The 18,725-nt window shown below is 44.1% G+C and overlaps 1 protein-coding gene across 1 annotated transcript; it reads left to right on the top strand.

The window, feature by feature from the left end:
* The first annotated feature begins 328 nt into the window (after positions 1 to 328).
* Positions 329 to 16,823, top strand: LOC132867365 (coiled-coil domain-containing protein 127-like). Its single transcript, XM_060900236.1, has 3 exons — positions 329 to 437; positions 10,298 to 10,424; positions 15,450 to 16,823. The coding sequence occupies exons 2-3, from the start codon at positions 10,307 to 10,309 to the stop codon at positions 16,127 to 16,129; spliced, it is 798 nt and encodes a 265-aa protein (XP_060756219.1). The 5' UTR covers positions 329 to 437; positions 10,298 to 10,306; the 3' UTR covers positions 16,130 to 16,823.
* The last annotated feature ends 1,902 nt before the right edge of the window (positions 16,824 to 18,725 follow it).

The following is an 18,725-nucleotide window of genomic DNA, read 5'->3' as shown; positions in this document are numbered from 1 at the left end:
TTCTCTGACCGGCAAAAATAATAAGAAGGAAATTCTGCAGGTGAACTTCTATATTTATAAACACAACTGAGGCTCATCATCGGACTGTACCAATGCGCTCCGTAACACGGGGGAGTCCAAAGACAAAGTATTACCACTGCATTATCAAGAGAAATTAATTTGAGCAAGTTTAAATGAATAATAGAGTGAAATAAATTTAATTACACACGTAGAATGTTAATAAAAAAGTTGTTTAATATCAATCAAAAATACAACATTTGAAATATCAAATTCCCCCCCCCACACACACACACACACCTCCCTCCCACCCCCATGACAAGATAAACAAGTTTGTTTGACGTTGGTTGCGTAACTAACGTTCACAGCGTATCTTTGCCCGGCGCCGAGAGCACCTTAGAGAAGAAACAGTTTGTGAGTGTTTAGTGCTTTTTCTCAAGGTAAGTAAAATAGGTGTTGGTTGAAAAAAAAAAAGCTTAATTTATTACCAAGTTATAAATTATTGAAGTAAAATGTTTTGTATTTAAGTCAAATGTGCAGACAGTCACTGTTGACCTGAAGAGAAAATTTGCATTAGCTTAGCATTGTATAGAAATGACTTGGTGTAACCTGGAGTCTAGTTTTGTAAGAATGTTTTTGTTTACTGTCTGAGTAAAGCCTGTATTTACTGTGTGTTTACAATGCCATATGCGGTCGGTTTGAGCAAAAATGCACCCAAAGTATAATATTTACACTACCGTTCAAAAGTTTGGGGTCACCCAGACAATTTTGTGTTTTCCATGAAAAGTCACAGTTTTATTTCCCACCATAAGTTGTAAAATGAATAGAAAATATAGTCAAGACATTTTTCTGGCCATTTTGAGCATTTAATCGACCCCACAAATGTGATGCTCCAGAAACTCAATCTGCTCAAAGGAAGGTCAGTTTTATAGCTTCTCTAAAGAGCTCAACTGTTTTCAGCTGTGCTAACATGATTGTACAAGGGTTTTCTAATCATCCATTAGCCTTCTGAGGCAATGAGCAAACACATTGTACCATTAGAACACTGGAGTGAGAGTTGCTGGAAATGGGCCTCTATACACCTATGGAGATATTGCACCAAAAACCAGACATTTGCAGCTAGAATAGTCATTTACCATATTAGCAATGTATAGAGTGGATTTCTGATTAGTTTAAAGTGATCTTCATTGAAAAGAACAGTGCTTTTCTTTCAAAAATAAGGACATTTCAAAGTGACCCCAAACTTTTGAACGGTAGTGTAGGAACCACAGTGTTGCATACATGTCAACCTTTGGTTCCCCATGCCCTTTAACCTGTACTTTTCCCTTACATGCACCCATGAGCCCTTATACACGAGAAAAAATTCCAATATATAATCCAAAGCACTGATTGTTTTATTCCACACTATACACTCCTATTGTAATCGACATATTTATCACACTGCATCAAGTTAAAGGGATCAAATGAGCATGTGCTGAATATAAAGAAATTTTAGATCCCAGAGAAAACAACTGAATTAAAAAGGACTGTGTATGTACAGTCAAGTAAACAATTATCTACTAAAGAGAATGACTGAACTATAAACTTAATTATTTAAGATACATTGTATCAGTAATACCAGAATTATTGATGTAAATTTTGCAAATAAAATGTATTAATCTTAAATAGTTCATAAAAACTCCACAAAGTTCTATTTGACAAGGGTTGACATCACCTAGAATATTACATTCCACCAGAGAAAATTACTTGAAATATAACAGCAGTGGGGCGGCACGGTGGTGTTCAGGGCTCTACATTAACTTTTGAAACCACTTGTCCTGTCGGGCAAGTTGACAGGAAATTTACTTGTCCGAATGTGATTTTGACTTGTCTGAAGAAATGTTTGAGGAAAAAAACCACAAATAAACTATTTGTAATCCAACAATCTTTATTGCATTTGTTTCCGAATTCACAACGTATGCATAATATCTATGAATCAAAAGTAATCAATACTTGATATACTGAGGCAAAAGTTCAAAAATATAGTAAAACAGACTGATTGATACCATAATTCACCAATTATTCAGGCTTCCCGCGGTCCTTAAAAAGTCTTAAATACAACTTTCGGTTTTCAAGGCCTAAAAACGTCTTAAATTGTTTGGAATGACTGGAATTTTCGAAAGGGAGGTATTAAATTTAATATTGGACCGAATGAGTGAAATGTCTCCATCCGGTTTTTTTTTTTTAACCGTAATTTTAAAAGTGACCAGCGTACCTTTTGGGGCAGCTGTTAGGGTTTTGCTGGGATTCGAACCTGGTTCGTTGGTGTGATAATCCAGCAAACCCCCACTAGGCCACCAGGGGGATGACTCAAATGCAGAGGCGTGAGGCGGAAGTAGAAAAAGAATCAAAAGGTTTATTTAAACTATATACACTATATACAGGGCAAAACAAAAGACAAAAAAAAACCAAAGAGTATAATCCAAAAGAAAAGCAAAGTGCAAAAATACAAAAGCTAAGAAGATCAAAAAACACAGTACAAAGGAAACTGGAGATAAACATAACAGCACAAAGACTCCGTCAAGAGGACTGAACTCAGGGGTATAAATAGACAAACTAATTAAGGACACAGGTGAAGATAATTAGGCAATTAACACAAACACAAAACACAGGAACAGTGGCGGCCTCTAGAGGCCAAAATAAACACGACATGAAAAGGAAATAACAGCGGCCTCTAGAGGCCAAAACAGTCCAAGTCCTAACAGGACCCCCTCCTCTAGGAGCGTCTCCTGACGTTCCCAGGGCGATCCGGATGGGCCGAATGGAAGTCCCGACACAGTTCTTTATCTAGGACATCCCGAGCAGGAACCCAGCAGCGCTCCTCAGGACCATAGCCCTCCCAGTCCACCAGATATTGCAAGCCGCCACGGACCCGGCGGGAGTCAAGCAGGCGATTCACAGTGAACACAGTCTGCCCCTGGAAGATGCGGGGGGGTGGGGGGTTCCTAGGGGCAGGGGCATACGTAGATGTCAGTACGGGCCGTAACAGGGAAACATGGAAAGTGGGGTTGATCCTCAGAGTCCGGGGCAACTGGAGCCGGTAGGAGACAGGGTTCACCCTGCGCACCACCTTGAAGGGGCCAATGTAGCGAGGAGCAAGCTTGCGGTTCTCCACCCGCAGTGGAAGGTCCTTAGTGGACAGCCAAACACGCTGCCCAGGGCGGAAAGCGTGTGCAGGTCTTCTATGGCGGTTGGCCTGAGTCTGGTTGGTTCTGGAGGTCTGTATGAGGGTCTTCCTGACCTTGCTCCAGGTCTTGCGACACCGTCTCACATATTGGTTGACCGAGGGCACCCCCGCGTCCTCCTCCTGGTCCGGGAACAGAGGTGGCTGGAACCCGAATTGGCACTGGAATGGCGACAGCTTGGTGGCCGATGACTGCAGGGTGTTGTGGGCGTACTCCGCCCATGGCAGCCAGGTGCTCCACGATGTCGGGTTATCCATAGCCAGGCCTCGCAGGGTGGTTTCCAGGTCCTGGTTGAGCCTCTCCGTCTGACCATTGGACTGTGGATGAAACCCAGAGGAGAGGCTGGCAGTGGCTCCGATGACCTTGCAGAACCCGTGCCACACTCGGGAGGAGAACTGGGGCCCTCGGTCTGAGACGATGTCCTGTGGAAGACCAAAGACTCGGAAGACATGATTAAACAAAAGTTTCGCAGTTTCAAGAGCAGAGGGGAGTTTGCACAGTGGTATGAAGCGGCAGGCCTTGGAGAATCTGTCAACTAAGACCAAAATGACCGTGTTACCTTGTGACTCAGGGAGACCCGTGATAAAGTCGACTGCCACGTGGGACCAGGGACGCCGGGGAATGGTCAGAGGATGCAGGAGACCCTGGGGACGCTGTCGTGGGTTCTTGGTTCTGGTGCAAACCTCACAGGACAGGACAAATGACCTTACTTCCTTCTCCATGTTAGGCCACCAGAAGCGTCTTTTCAGGAAGTCCAGGGTCCTCCGAGCTCCCGGGTGGGCGGTGAGAGGGGAAGAGTGACCCCACTGGAGAACCTTGGCCCGGGCTTGATGTGGGACGTACAAGAGGCCTGGTGGCCCCGTCCCAGGACCGGGGTCCTGGCGTTGGGCTCGTCGGACAGCCTCCTCAATACCCCAGCGGACAGGGGCCACAATCCGGGACACAGGGATAATAGGCCCGACTTCATTCTCCCTGTTAGTGGCAGAGAACAGTCTGGACAGTGCGTCAGGTTTGGTGTTCTTGGAGCCGGGGCGGTATGAGAGGGTGAAGTCAAACCGACTGAAAAACAGGGCCCACCTAGCCTGTCGAGGGTTCAGTCTCTTGGCTTGCTGGAGGTACTCCAGGTTCTTGTGGTCAGTCCAAACCAGGAATGGATGTTGTGCTCCCTCCAGCCAGTGCCTCCACTCCTCAAGCGCCAGTTTGACCGCTAGCAGTTCTCGATCCCCCACATCGTACCGGGACTCAGCAGGACTCAGGCGGTGGGAGAAGTAAGCGCAGGGGTGCAGCTTTCCTTCCGAACGTTGAGAGAGCACCGCGCCGACACCACTGTCCGAGGCGTCCACCTCCACGATGAATGGTTGGGAGGTGTCCGGGAGAACCAGAATGGGTGCCGTGCAGAAGCGGTCCTTGAGGTCTTTGAACGCCTTTTCTGCCTGAGGAGACCAGCCATAAGATCCACCTGTCCCTTTGGTGAGGTCAGACATGGGTGCTGCCACAGAACTGAAGTTCCTGATGAACTTGCGGTAGAAGTTAGCGAATCCTAAGAACCGCTGAACCTCCTTAACGGACTTGGGAGTAGGCCAATCCCGGACGGCCAGGGTCTTGGCAGGGTCCATTTGGAGTTGGCCTGTCCGTACAATAAATCCCAGAAAGGAGACCTCGGGAACATGAAATTCGCATTTCTGGGCCTTGACGAACAGATTGTTCTGTAGCAGCCTCTGGAGAACCTGGCGGACATGGTGGCGGTGCTCCTGCACGGTCTTGGAAAAGATAAGGATGTCGTCGAGGTAGACAAAAACGTATAGGTTAATCATGTCCCTTAAGACGTCGTTGATTAGGGCCTGAAAAACAGCTGGTGCGTTGGTGAGTCCGAAGGGCATCACCTGGTATTCGTAGTGCCCAGACGGGGTGTTAAAGGCAGTCTTCCACTCGTCTCCCTGTCGGATACGGATGAGGTGGTATGCGTTCCGTAGGTCCAACTTGGTGAAGAAGGTGGCGCCTTGGAGCAGGTCGAAAGCTGTGGACATCAGCGGAAGGGGATATCGGTTGCGCACAGTGATCTTATTCAGGCCCCTGTAATCAATACATGGTCGGAGCCCCCCATCCTTCTTGCCGACAAAGAAGAAGCCGGCTCCAGCAGGTGAAGTGGAGGGTCGAATAAACCCAGAGACCAGGGCATCTTTGAGGTATTCCTCCATGGCCTTGCGTTCTGGCTGAGAGAGTGAAAACAGTCTGCCACGAGGAGGGGTAGTCCCAGGGAGCAAGTCGATGGCACAGTCGTAGGCCCGGTGCGGAGGAAGAACGGCGGCCCTGCTCTTGCTGAATACCTCCTTGAGATCCCAGTACTCTGTGGGAACTTGAGATAACTCGGTGAGATCAGGGGGCTCGGCAGGAGACACAGGAGAGCTAGAGAGCAGACAAGAGGCATGGCATGCAGGGCCCCATTCCACAACCTGGCTTGTTACCCAGTCTATGCGAGGGTTGTGGCGAGTAAGCCAAGGAAGGCCTAGAATAACTGGGAACTCAGGTGAAGGAATCAGGTGCAGGGATATTTCTTCCTTGTGACCTTGAGACTGGAGGAAGACTGGAGAAGTAACTTGAGTGACTCTTCCATCACCTAACGCTTGGCCATCGAGGGCAGACACAGACAGAGGGACTTCAAGAGGTGCAGTAGGTATATTGATGCTTTGGGCGAAGTGAATATCCATAAAGTTCCCAGCCGCCCCTGAGTCTATCAAAGCTTGACAAGAGTGGACAGACTCACCCCAGGAGATGGAGACCGGGATGTAGATTCCTTGGCCAGGGAGTCCGGGAGAGAGGGTAGGCCCCGTCACAACCCTCCCTCGGCTGGACGGGGCGGTCCTTTTCCCAAGAGTTCGGGACATGATGCTCGGAAGTGACCAGGCTTGCCACAGTAGATGCAGCACTTGTCCCTCCTTCTGCGCTCCCTCTCAGATGCGGAGAGGCGAGTACGACCCACTTGCATGGGTTCTGGACAGTCACTGAAGGAGGTAGACGGTTTCCAGGTAGAGGTAGGGAGGCTGGGGGGGCTCAAGGCTTGGTGGCGTTCTCTCATCCTGTTGTCCAGACGAATAGCATGTGAGATGAGGGTTTCGAGGTCACTTGGGCATCCAATAGAGGCCAGACCGTCCTTGATGGGGTCAGACAGACCATGGTGGAAGGCTGACACCAGGGCAGTCTCGTTCCATCCACTTACTGCTGCGAGTGTTCGGAACGAGATGGCGTAATCTGCGACGCTTCCTCCTTGCCGGATGGACATGAGCTTTCGGGCTGCGTCGGTACTGATGTCTGCCTGATCGAAGACCCGAAGCATCTCTTCAGAAAACAGCTGGAAATCAAAGCACTCAGGTCCCTGTCTTTGCCAGATAGCAGTAGCCCAGGCTCGCGCCTTACCAGCTAATAAGGTGATCACAAAGGCAATCTTGCGGCGATCCGTAGTGTAGGTGGTAGGCTGAAGCTCAAAGGTGAGTTGACACTGGGTAAGGAACTCTCGGCACTCACTGTGCTTGCCGTCATACCTCTGTGGTGCAGGAAGGCTGGGTTCGCGAGGTGAAGAAGGCAGCATTGCAGGAGGCACTGGAGCAGGAGTGGGAGCTGGATCAGGAGCAGGAACTGGATCAGGAGCAGGAGATGCAGGCAGAGATGTCAGCTGTGCCAGGGTTTTCCCAATTTGCTGAAGCAGTTCCTCGTGGCGAGCGAGGGCCTCACGTTGGCTGGTGAGCGTACGTCCATGAGCGTCCATGGTCGCTCCGAAGCGTGTCAAAGCTGCCATAATTCCCTGAAGGTTGGCCGGGTAGACAGTTGAAGCAGCCTCTGCTGAGTCGGTCATGACGGAGTCTTTCTGTTAGGGTTTTGCTGGGATTCGAACCTGGTTCGTTGGTGTGATAATCCAGCAAACCCCCACTAGGCCACCAGGGGGATGACTCAAATGCAGAGGCGTGAGGCGGAAGTAGAAAAAGAATCAAAAGGTTTATTTAAACTATATACACTATATACAGGGCAAAACAAAAGACAAAAAAAAACCAAAGAGTATAATCCAAAAGAAAAGCAAAGTGCAAAAATACAAAAGCTAAGAAGATCAAAAAACACAGTACAAAGGAAACTGGAGATAAACATAACAGCACAAAGACTCCGTCAAGAGGACTGAACTCAGGGGTATAAATAGACAAACTAATTAAGGACACAGGTGAAGATAATTAGGCAATTAACACAAACACAAAACACAGGAACAGTGGCGGCCTCTAGAGGCCAAAATAAACACGACATGAAAAGGAAATAACAGCGGCCTCTAGAGGCCAAAACAGTCCAAGTCCTAACAGCAGCATTGGGTCTGTGCGTTCTGTAGATCAAGTACTAACGTTAGGAGGCTACTGGAGGAAGTGTGGTGTGGTGTGGTGGTTGTGAAGACTGAGAGATACGCAGGTAGTTTGCGCGGGTGCTAGAAAACGTTGATAATTATGGGAAGATGTCTGTTTAACGACAAGTGGTTGGGGGATGATTAATACCCCCAAAATAAGGAGAAGAATCGTTTGCGATAAAAAGCGTTGGTTCGCACAAATGTGTTTAAAGACGATAACGCAGAGCTGGGAACACGGCGGACTGGGAAACTGGTTTTTCACGGACACGAGGTGCCCGCGTGTGTGTGTGTTACACTACGTTCAGACTGCAACCTGAAACGACCCATATCCGATTTGTTGTGAAATCCGATTTTTTTGTTGTTTTTGTTGTTGTTCCGGGCGGCACGGTGGTGTAGTGGTTAGCGCTATCGCCTCACATCAAGAAGGTCCTGGGTTCGAGCCCCAGGGCTGGCGAGGGCCTTTCTGTGTGGAGTTTGCATGTTCTCCCCGTGTCCGCGTGGGTTTCCTCCGGGTGCTCCGGTTTCCCCCACAGTCCAAAGACATGCAGGTTAGGTTAACTGGTGACTCTAAATTGACCGTAGGTGTGAATGTGAGTGTGAATGGTTGTCTGTGTCTATGTGTCAGCCCTGTGATGACCTGGCGACTTGTCCAGGGTGTACCCCGCCTTTCGCCCGTAGTCAGCTGGGATAGGCTCCAGCTTGCCTGCGACCCTGTAGAACAGGATAAAGCGGCTAGAGATGATGAGATGAGATGAGGTTATGAAAGGTGACAGTTGTTTTTTTGTGTTTAATGTAACGCTCTGATGATTGTATGACTGCATAAACAGGTTTATGCTGTTACCTGCTATAATGCAGAAGATACTCGAGAACTTCCTCAGCCGGCTGTATACTGTACGACACTCAGACTGATTTTGCTGTCGGACACAAAATGACACATCATCAAAGATAATCTTTGGGGATTGAAATAATGCCGGCTAAGGTTGTTCAGCTGGTTCTACTTGCCGTTTATTGTTTTCGTTTTTGAAATGATTCATGGTGTGTTCTCCAGTAAACACCACTCTTCTCCTTGCTGCTACAGTAGTTCTGCAGCCCAAAACACACGACTTTGCTTCAGCTGTTTGCATGTCTAACAGTTGCCATTGATGCACCCTGTTGTTCACCAATTGGGTGCATTCTTCTTAAAGTTAGTAAAAAAAACTATTGCAGAAAACAGTTTTAAGTTGTTGGATTTATCATTTTTTTTGCCATGGTACAGTCTTAATTTTTCCATTTAGAGGTCTTGAAAAGGTCTTAAAAGTATTTAAATTTGTACTTGAAAAATGGGCAGATACCCTGTTCCATTGTGTCCTATTTCGCCATATCAAATACCCAAAATGCATCATATTATTCATATTTAAGTGAATAATCAATTCAGTCATCATAACTTGGCATTTTTAACCCAAGCAATCAAAAAGAGGAAATTTATTCAATATTTTCACTCCTCTGTGAAGGAGGGGCTTTAATTCTTCATGATGGAGTTATTTTATATGGAAATCAAGTTAACGAAAGCATGTGAATTGTAATAAAAAAAAAAATTTCCACAGTGCAGGCCAGATAAAGCAAGATACTATCTTTATTCTTATTCTACATGACAAAAGAAACATTGAGTGTTAGGTAAATGCAAAAAAAATAGTAAAATTAGAACATTTATTTTTTGACCATAATGTCCCAAATGAGAGACCGGTTTCTGAGACGGACCCAGCTCCTCATCACAGTTAATTTTAATTCGCAGATATGCAGTTAATGTGTCTGCAGCCATATTTTTTCTGTCCTCAGTATGAATTTTCCTAACCAATGAAAAAGCCCTCTCACTATCTGCATTGCTATGTGGGAGGCACAGCAAAGCAGTAAAAAGCTGTTTCAGCATTGGAAACCTGGCAACACCCAGAGCAGGTTTTACATCGAACACCTTTCCCCAATATACATCTATTATTTTCCTGGTCAATAAAAGAAAATCAGAGCACGGCAAACATGTAAATGGTGTTAAATTGCTTCCATCCCCTACTACACATTTTAGAGACAGGTTACCAACGGTCGTTACCACCATTACTCTTCATTCAATACTTTTCCAGTTTACTGACGACTGATGGTAGTAACGAGTGTTGGTCATCTGTGTCTACATATAATGTCTATCAGCAATTAAAATGTTTAGGGAAGCGAAACCAGAAATCGCCGGTTAACTACAGTTGCCGTTGTGGTTTTACAGTTGCAACTATAAAACCACATAAAGCGAAAATAGTTCCGTTTCATTGGGCATATGGGCATATGTGTTTGAAAAAATAAATGGTGGATGCTAAGAAAATTTTCTCTGAGTAACGGAAAAAATCTCCGATACAAAACGTAATTTTCCCGTATGAAAATCAGTGTATGCCGTATTGGCCAAAAAATTGCATTTTCCCATACAAAATATGGGGAAACCGTATAACTTGGCATGTATGGTGTTGTGCTTCAGTGCATAATGCTATAACATTCAGACCTGATATGCTGTTTTGCCCCAGCAGGTGTAATTTATCAACCAGTGAATCAAAGTGAAACATTATGAACCCTGATGGGGACAACTGAGCAAACTGTGTGCATGATCTGAAATGCATTTTTTTTTTAAATGTATTAAGAATCTTCAGAGTACCAGTGTCACAGTTTGACTGACTTTTAATTGCAGATTATCTCCATGGACAACCTGAATGATCCTCCTGGATGGAATATAAGGCCAGTGCCACGTGAGGGTTCTGATGGAGGGAAATGGAACTACGCTCTGTTAGTCCCCATGCTCGGCCTTGCGGCTTTTCGTGAGTATCTTAGTAAAAGAATCCTTCTATGATCATGCAAAAGTTTGTTACTGGCATTGCAGTGGCATGGCCCATGCTTGTACAAACCTCATTTCCAGAAAAGTTTCTAAAATGCAATAAAAACAAAAATTTGTGATTTTATTAATTCACGTGAACCTTTATTTAACTGGCAAAAGTTTTGCAATAGTTTTACTGACCGACTTAATTGTATTTTGGAAATATAAAACAAAGTTAGAATTTGATGCCTGCAACACACTTTAAAAAAAAACAAACATGGAACACAGGCATTATTACTATTGTGTTACATCACTTTTTAATCGTATGGGATCTAATTGTTGTAGTTTTGCAATTGGAATTTTTGTCCATTCTTGCTTGATACAAGACTTCAGCTGCTCAACAGTCCGTGCTTGCCGTTGTCTGATTCTCCTCATCATGATGCGCCATACATTAGGAGACAGATCTGGACTGGCAGCAGGCCAGTCAAGCGCACGCACTCTGTCTACGAAGCCACGCTATTGTAGCCTATGCAGAATGAGGTCTAGGATTGTCCTGCTCAAATAAGCATGGACTTCCCAGGAAGAGACGTTGCCTTGATGGCAACATATGTCTCTCTAAAATCCCAATATACGCCTCTGCATAAATGGTACCTTCGCACATATGCAACTTACTCATGCCACAGGCATTGATCCCCCCTCCAAAAAAAAAATCATCACAGATGCTGGCTTTTGCACCTTTCTCTGATAACAAACTGGATGGTCTTGTTCACCTTTGGCGGCTGAGAACTCGATGTCTGATTTTCCCAAAAACAAACTGAAATGTGGGCGGCACGGTGGTGTAGTGGTTAGCGCTGTCGCCTCACAGCAAGAAGGTCCTGGGTTCGAGCCCCGGGGCCGGCGAGGGCCTTTCTGTGTGGAGTTTGCATGTTCTCCCCGTGTCCGCGTGGGTTTCCTCCGGGTGCTCCGGTTTCCCCCACAGTCCAAAGACATGCAGGTTAGGTTAACTGGTGACCCTAAATTGACCGTAGGTGTGAATGTGAGTGTGAATGGTTGTCTGTGTCTATGTGTCGGCCCTGTGATGACCTGGCGACTTGTCCAGGGTGTACCCCGCCTTTCGCCCGTAGTCAGCTGGGATAGGCTCCAGCTTGCCTGCGACCCTGTAGAAGGATAAAGCGGCTAGAGATAATGTGATGTGATGTGAAACTGAAATGTGGACTCATCTGACCACAGCACATGCTTTCACTGTCTTTCGGTCCATCTGATACGAGTTCAGACCCAGAGAAATCTGGGTAATTTCTGCGTAGAATTGATGACTGGCTTCCTCTTTGCGTAATACAGTTTCAGGTTACATTTCTGGGTGTAGCGGCAGACTCTGTTCAGTGACAACAGTTTTCTGAAGTACTCCCAAGCCCATGTGGCTATATTTGTCACGTTAGCATGATGGTTTCTCAGGCAGTACCATGTGAGGGCTTGAAGGTCACGCACATTCAACAGTAGTTTCTGACCTTGCCCTTTACGCACTGAGCTGTCTCCGAATTCCCTGAATCTTTGTAGATTTTGAAAGACCTAAATTCTCTGCAATCTTATGTTGAGAAATGTTCTTTTTGGACTTGACGAACAATTTTCTCATGAATTTTGGCACTAAGGAGTGAGCCATGACCCATCCTTGCTTGCAAATACTGAGCCTTTAGTGCATGCTCCTTTTACACCCAGTCATGATACCCTCAGCTGTTACCGATTAACCTGCTTATTGTGGAATCTTCCAGAATAGCGTTACTTGAATATCCTATAAACTTTTCAGTCTTATTTTGCCTCTGTCCCAACTTTTCTTTTTGAGTGTGCTACAGGCATCAAGTTATGACTTTGTTCATATTTACAAAATACAATTAAGTTCATCAGTAAAACTATTGAAAATCTTTTCTTTGTACTTTTGTCAGTTAAATAAAGGTTCACGTGACTTAACAAATCGCAGATTTTTCTTTTTATTGCATTTTGGAAAATCTCATCTTTTCTGGAAATGGGGTTTGTATAAAATCTACTGAAGACATATAAGATTTCAAAAAAAGTTTCTTTCGTCATTAGATAAGTTTCTGTACTTGAACAGGTCATGCGATTTTATAATCAACCAAACTGGAAATGCATTTTCACCTTCTTTCACTTTCCCGAAGACTAACTTGGGCAGACCAACCCCAAACCACACCCTTTCATAACTCGGATGAGTCAGCCATCATATGGAGAGGATTTTGTACCGGAGAGAAAAGAGTGACGCACAATACACAGACGGTATTGCTTTCCACGTTTGACATGAGAACTTGTCAAACTGAAAAGCACAGTCTTCTTTGTGTGACACCACTTTGTCTTCGGTGAAAGACAGTTAGCAGGGAATGTTTTCTTTTTTTTAAGAATTAAATACTGACTTTATTACATTATTATAATACATTTACTTCGAATGCAAGTCAGCATTTAATTCACTTTCATCACTGTATTGCAGTAGTGCCACACTGAAATGCAACCATTTATCCAATCATAGCCATAAGCTTTAGTCAGCAGCATGTTTGTTATCAAAGAAGGGGAGAAGGGCTTTTCATCTTTATATCTCTAAAACTATTAAATTGTTTTATTCAGTATTTTTGATGGGGAGGAACACATCAACCACTTGTGAAGCAAAAGAAGTAATCCACTGGTTTTAAATATACGTTATGTCCTTATTTCTCTTTGCTCTTGTCATATATATGTTATTTACCAGCTGGGAGGTCCGTATGGTGAAATACCGTGACTGAGGTCTTGAAAGTACTAAGCGAGGCCCTCTGGGCCGAGGTCAGTATTCAAGGCCGAGGTCACAGTATTTCAGCATACAGACCGACCTTAAGCTGGTAAATAATATATTTATTTTTTTCTTTACCAAATTCTAACAGAAAACGAGGGCGCCTGAAAGGGAAAACCAAGCCGAGCCGCCATTTTGAATCTTCATTCACGGCTGTAATGCAAATTGCTTCCTAGGGTATTAGGCAGAAAAAGAAATTTACCAGTCAAAAATAATATTTTATATATTCTTGATAAGCGCCGCAGGTGCGAAGACGAGCGCCGCAGGCGCGAAGTCCCTCTAGGGGGGTCTGGGGGCATGCCCCCCCAGAAAATTTTTGAAATTTAGACTTCATTTCCTGCATTCTAGGACATTTTCAGGGTGAAATGGCGTGTAATTTTTGATCAGAAATATTGCATATTTTTACTTTGTATTTTTTTCAGTTTCACTCCTGAATGTATCAGATGTATGTATGGTGTTTGATTTGGTAACAAAAGTGAAAAGAAAATAAACAACAATGAATTGTATATAATCTTTTGATCTAGTTACAGTATTTAATAAAAAAAAAAAAACCAACAGTATTCTATTTTACCATACCCCAATGAAACCCCCTTGTTAATCAATGTATCACACATACCTTTTCTGTCTTTTTGTGGAAAAACGAATCAGTTTTTGTCACATTCAATTTGGGGCGTTTGTTGGGATTCATCTTGATCCAGAAGAGTGAGTCAGCAAAAAAAAATGCGGTTCTCCCGCCAAGAAAGAGGAAACTACAACGCAGGGTGTTTGGCAATTTTCGACCAATCAGAATTCGCGATTTATTCAGTCCGCATGTTACAAGATTCAGTGCGGGCCAAAATGGCGGAAACGATGAAATATTCTGATTTTTCATTTCAAGTTTTCAGTATTTTTCGTATTAAACTGTGTTTCTTACGATTTGTAAATGATGGCGGAACCACACACGGACTGGCCATCGGGAGTAGCGGGAGTTTTCCCAGTGGGCCGGTGGTTCAGTGTGGGCCAGCGGAGAGAAAAAAAAAACAGTTGCGCGCTGGCCTTTAATATGATAAGCAATGTTAACAGTTTCTTTAACAAACTGTTAACATTGCTTATCATATTAAAGGCCAGCGCGCAACTGTAATAAGCAATGTTAACAGTTTGTTAAAGAAACTGTTAACATTGCTTATCATATTAAAGGCCAGTGCGCAACTGTTTTTTTTTTTTTTTTCTCCGCCGGCCCACGCTGAACCACCAGCCCACCGGGAAAACTCCCGCTACTCCCGATGGCCAGTCCGTGTGTGGGCGGAACATAACTGGATTTATCGGATGACATGTGGGAGTATTCATGTGCGAAAATTTTCGGCATTATCGTCCGTTTCAGTATCCGTCTGTGTGTATACTTGCCCGTTGAAATCGGCAATCGCCCGTCAAATTTACGGGTGGACGGGTCTCTGCCTAATACCTTATTGCTTCCTCCTCGGTATACAAGTGCACTTCCATGACAGGAAAAAAACTACATTTTGCCGCCTGTGTAGTCCCCTATTGATACAAATAGTCATTCAGGATTCAGCCATGTTTTTGCCCGGTGTTAGCATGTTACAGGTTTTTAGCTTTCTCCTGAAATGTTTTCTTTTATTTCTTCTTCCTCAGGGTAGTAAAACTAGCTTTCACTGTGAAGACTGTCGTTATCGCTATCCATGCTGTAAAATTAATGCTATTTTGAATCCTCATTCACGGCTGTAATGCAAATTGCTTCCTCCTCAGTATACAAGTGCACTTCCATGGCAGGAAAAAACTACATTTTGCCGCCTATGTAGTCCTCTATTTATACAAATAGGAGTCATTCAGGATTCAGCCATGTTTTTGCTCGGCGTTAGCAAATTACAGGTTTTTAGCTTTCTCCTGAAATGTTTTCTTTTATTTCATCTTCCTCAGGGTAGTAAAACTCGCTTTTGCTGTGAACACTGTCGTTATCACTATCCATGCTGTAAAATTAATGCTATTCTCCTGAGAAATGCGAAAATAAACGTTGACAAAAATTGCTACGATGTTTGTTGTTGTGAACGAGCGAGTTGCCAGAGGTCCGTAACTGGGGTCCGTACCATAGGATACGGACCCGCTCGCCAGCCAATCAGAGTGCAGGATGTGGACCGCGAAAAAAATAAAATATTTGAACTTAATCCTTGTTATAAAAAGTTGCATATATTAACTTCTTCATCCTGTCAGGTTGGATCTGGACACGTGAGTCGCAGAGGCAGACCCAAGAAGTTGAAAACCAGTTTGAGGGGCAAGTGGCTGCCATCGCCAAAGACCTGGAGCTCAAGTATAAAGATACGCTGACGGAGAACCGACGCACAACTGCCCTCCTGGAGCTAGAGAAAGCGCGTCAGCGGGTGGAGGGCTACAAGAAGGCCATGGCCTCTCACAGCCAACATCTCATGGAGGAGCGTAAGCAGCTGCAGAAGGAACGTGAAGAGCTAGAGGACAAGAAGAAGCGTGCCCTGCAGACTGGAGCAGCTAGACAGGCGCTTCATGAAGCTCTGCAACAGGAGCAGGAATGGCAGCAGGGAGCCCAGGTTTTGCTAAATGAACTGGAGCACCAGCTGGTGGAGAGGCAGAGTGCCTTCTGCAGCCCGCTGCTGCCCAAGGAACACAGGATGGAGATCGAGAAAAATCTGCTGGTCAGAGTGGCCAGGGACCCAGCGGGGGTGGAATTGGGCCTGGAGAATGACATCAGGGACATTTTTAAAAATGATAGGCACTGCGCAGAGAAGTTGAATGAGGACAACAGGAAAAATGGGCAGCTGATGTGGCTGTATCTTAAATACTGGAGGCTGCAGGTTACACTGCAGAAACACAAGAGAGCAGAGGGCAGGTTGAAAGGGTCACTGTCTGATGTCAAGTGACCTTAGAAGGACATTTAGAAAATTATAATGCTTGTTTTGAACCCTCGGATCTGCCGATAGTGTGGGGAAGTTCTCATGGTTTGCACTCCTGCATAAAGATATATGTAGACTGACAAAGTAAAAGAAACAATGGTGGCACCATGTTTCTGGTATCCACTTGTCCCCTTATAGTGAAGCATCTCTTCAAATCAATCCAAAGTTCTGCTAACTCATCACCTTTATCCTGTGATGAAACCTTCATCCACGATGACCCCATCTCCATCTACAGAGCACGAGGACTCGCTGAAAGGTTGATAAAAAGCAAAATGATATAAATCATATGCTATGGCCATTTCAAGCCACTCAGACACCTTAGGGAGCTCTTGGACTGGCACATACCTCTGTCACACTGCGCTCTATTCCACCACCACCACACCATCATCAAAACACTATCTGAGGGAAAACCTTTTGGAAGAACAGTCATCATCATTCTGGTACATTTCCAGAGACTTGTAGAATCTATAATATGGTGCATCGAGGGTGTTTTGGTGGCTTATCATGACCCAACACCTTACTGAGTCTCCTTTAATTCGTCACCCATCTGTATGTTTCTTTAACTTTGTCTAGTCAAGCATATTAATGATGTTTTGGGGGATGGGACTACTAAACCTACTGACAATCATTTGAAAATAATAAAATAATGCTGCTTCTCTGAGTGCATAGTGCCTTTTCTGTTATTCAGCATGAAATTATAGTTGTTTTACGTATGTTTTTTATTCCTACTGATGTAAAATCATCCCTATAATGATAATCTTTAAAAATATATAAATAAATGAAAACTTTCATTCCAAATAAGTGGTCTGGGGTGGTTTGTTTGTTTGTTTAAATTTTTTAACTTTGATTTTATTCTCTCTCTCTTTCTCTGACAGTTTATACACACTTGCTTTCTCAAACGCAACACACTTCATACTGCAGCATTATATAGAAGTTATATTTATGTATGGGATTACCCTATTATGACAGTTAAATGGTATTGTTTTCTATAATAAAATATAACGTAATATCACAAACAAATAATAAGACTCAAAAATCCTTTTGGATGAAGAGAGATTTAAAATATTTTATTAGCAAATAACATTGGGGGGGGCAGCACGGTGGTGTAGTGGTTAGCGCTGTCGCCTCACAGCAAGAAGGTCCGGGTTCGAGCCCCGTGGCCGGCGAGGGCCTTTCTGTGCGGAGTTTGCATGTTCTCCCCGTGTCCGCGTGGGTTTCCTCCGGGTGCTCCGGTTTCCCCCACAGTCCAAAGACATGCAGGTTAGGTTAACTGGTGACTCTAAATTGACCGTAGGTGTGAATGTGAGTGTGAATGGTTGTCTGTGTCTATGTGTCAGCCCTGTGATGACCTGGCGACTTGTCCAGGGTGTACCCCGCCTTTCTCCCGTAGTCAGCTGGGATAGGCTCCAGCTTGCCTGCGACCCTGTAGAACAGGATAAAGCGGCTAGAGATAATGAGATGAGATTAGATTAATAAATGTTGAAGTTAAACTGAAAATCTTCCCAGTAATTTATAACAAGAATTTAAATCTTGTTCCTTTTTGGAGTGTTGTACTCTTTGTTGTACAAAGATGTTGCAGATTTGGCACTAGCTATAATATCACTGCTTGGGTAGCAGTTGTAGCTGGGTCTGTCTCAGAAACTGGGTACTGTGGGGATACCCCACTAAATATACTCACAGTCAATAAACTATACAGTTTTGAATGGTGATGTTGGTTTTAATTTGAAATAAAATGATGAAAGAAATAATACAGATAAAACTAAATCTTTGATGTGAATACTCTGTTCAGAATTTGGCAAAAATTCTGCAAACTTGTGGAAAAATGGCGGCTTGATCTGGGACATGATAAATGGTTGACTACATCGCATTCCCTTAAAAAGGTTGTAGTTCACTAAAAAGTCTACAGTTATCACTAATTGTATTTTAAGTTGTAACTTTATACACCTAAGGATTGGTGCGCTCACAGAATAATCATAACCGTAATAAAACATCATGCAAAATATTTGATCACCGTCGTAACTCCATTTTCCGCATTCCCAAAACCAATACGATTGTGTGTTTTGATCTAAACGGAAAGCCTCAGGGTCAAGGTCACGACCTCACCAAAAGTAGTAACTTACAATCACTATGCCATATAGAAATTTAGTTATAAATCTGTGATTTTGTTTTTTAAAACGAAAGCTGAAAGTTAGGTATAGAATATGTTTCTTACAGAATATGTTACGATGGTAGCTGGTCTTGTATGAATTTCTGAGCTATAAAATGAGTTGTGGTCTATTTTTTACCGTAGCGCAAGTGCGGGTGGTGCATAAGGGCGATTGGGCGACGCACTGCCAAAACGAAAAAAAAAGTTTTTGTTTTTAAACAAACTTTCACCAGTGCTGCTCTAGGCCATTTTAATCTATCTCTGGGTATCATTGTCCAATCAGGGTGGTCTTGCTTCTAGAGTACCGCCCCTTTTGGGGCGATTTCAGTCACGTTGAAAATCGCCCAAGAGTTCACTGATAGAGTCCCATGTTAATATTTTTTTCTCCTAACTGACACTTCAGTGCAATCTCTATGG

This window comes from Neoarius graeffei, chromosome 19, assembly GCF_027579695.1.
Source record: "Neoarius graeffei isolate fNeoGra1 chromosome 19, fNeoGra1.pri, whole genome shotgun sequence".
Taxonomy (NCBI): Eukaryota; Metazoa; Chordata; class Actinopteri; order Siluriformes; family Ariidae; genus Neoarius; species Neoarius graeffei.
The sequence above is the reverse complement of the archived record's forward strand: the minus strand, read 5'-3'. Positions and strand labels throughout refer to the sequence as shown.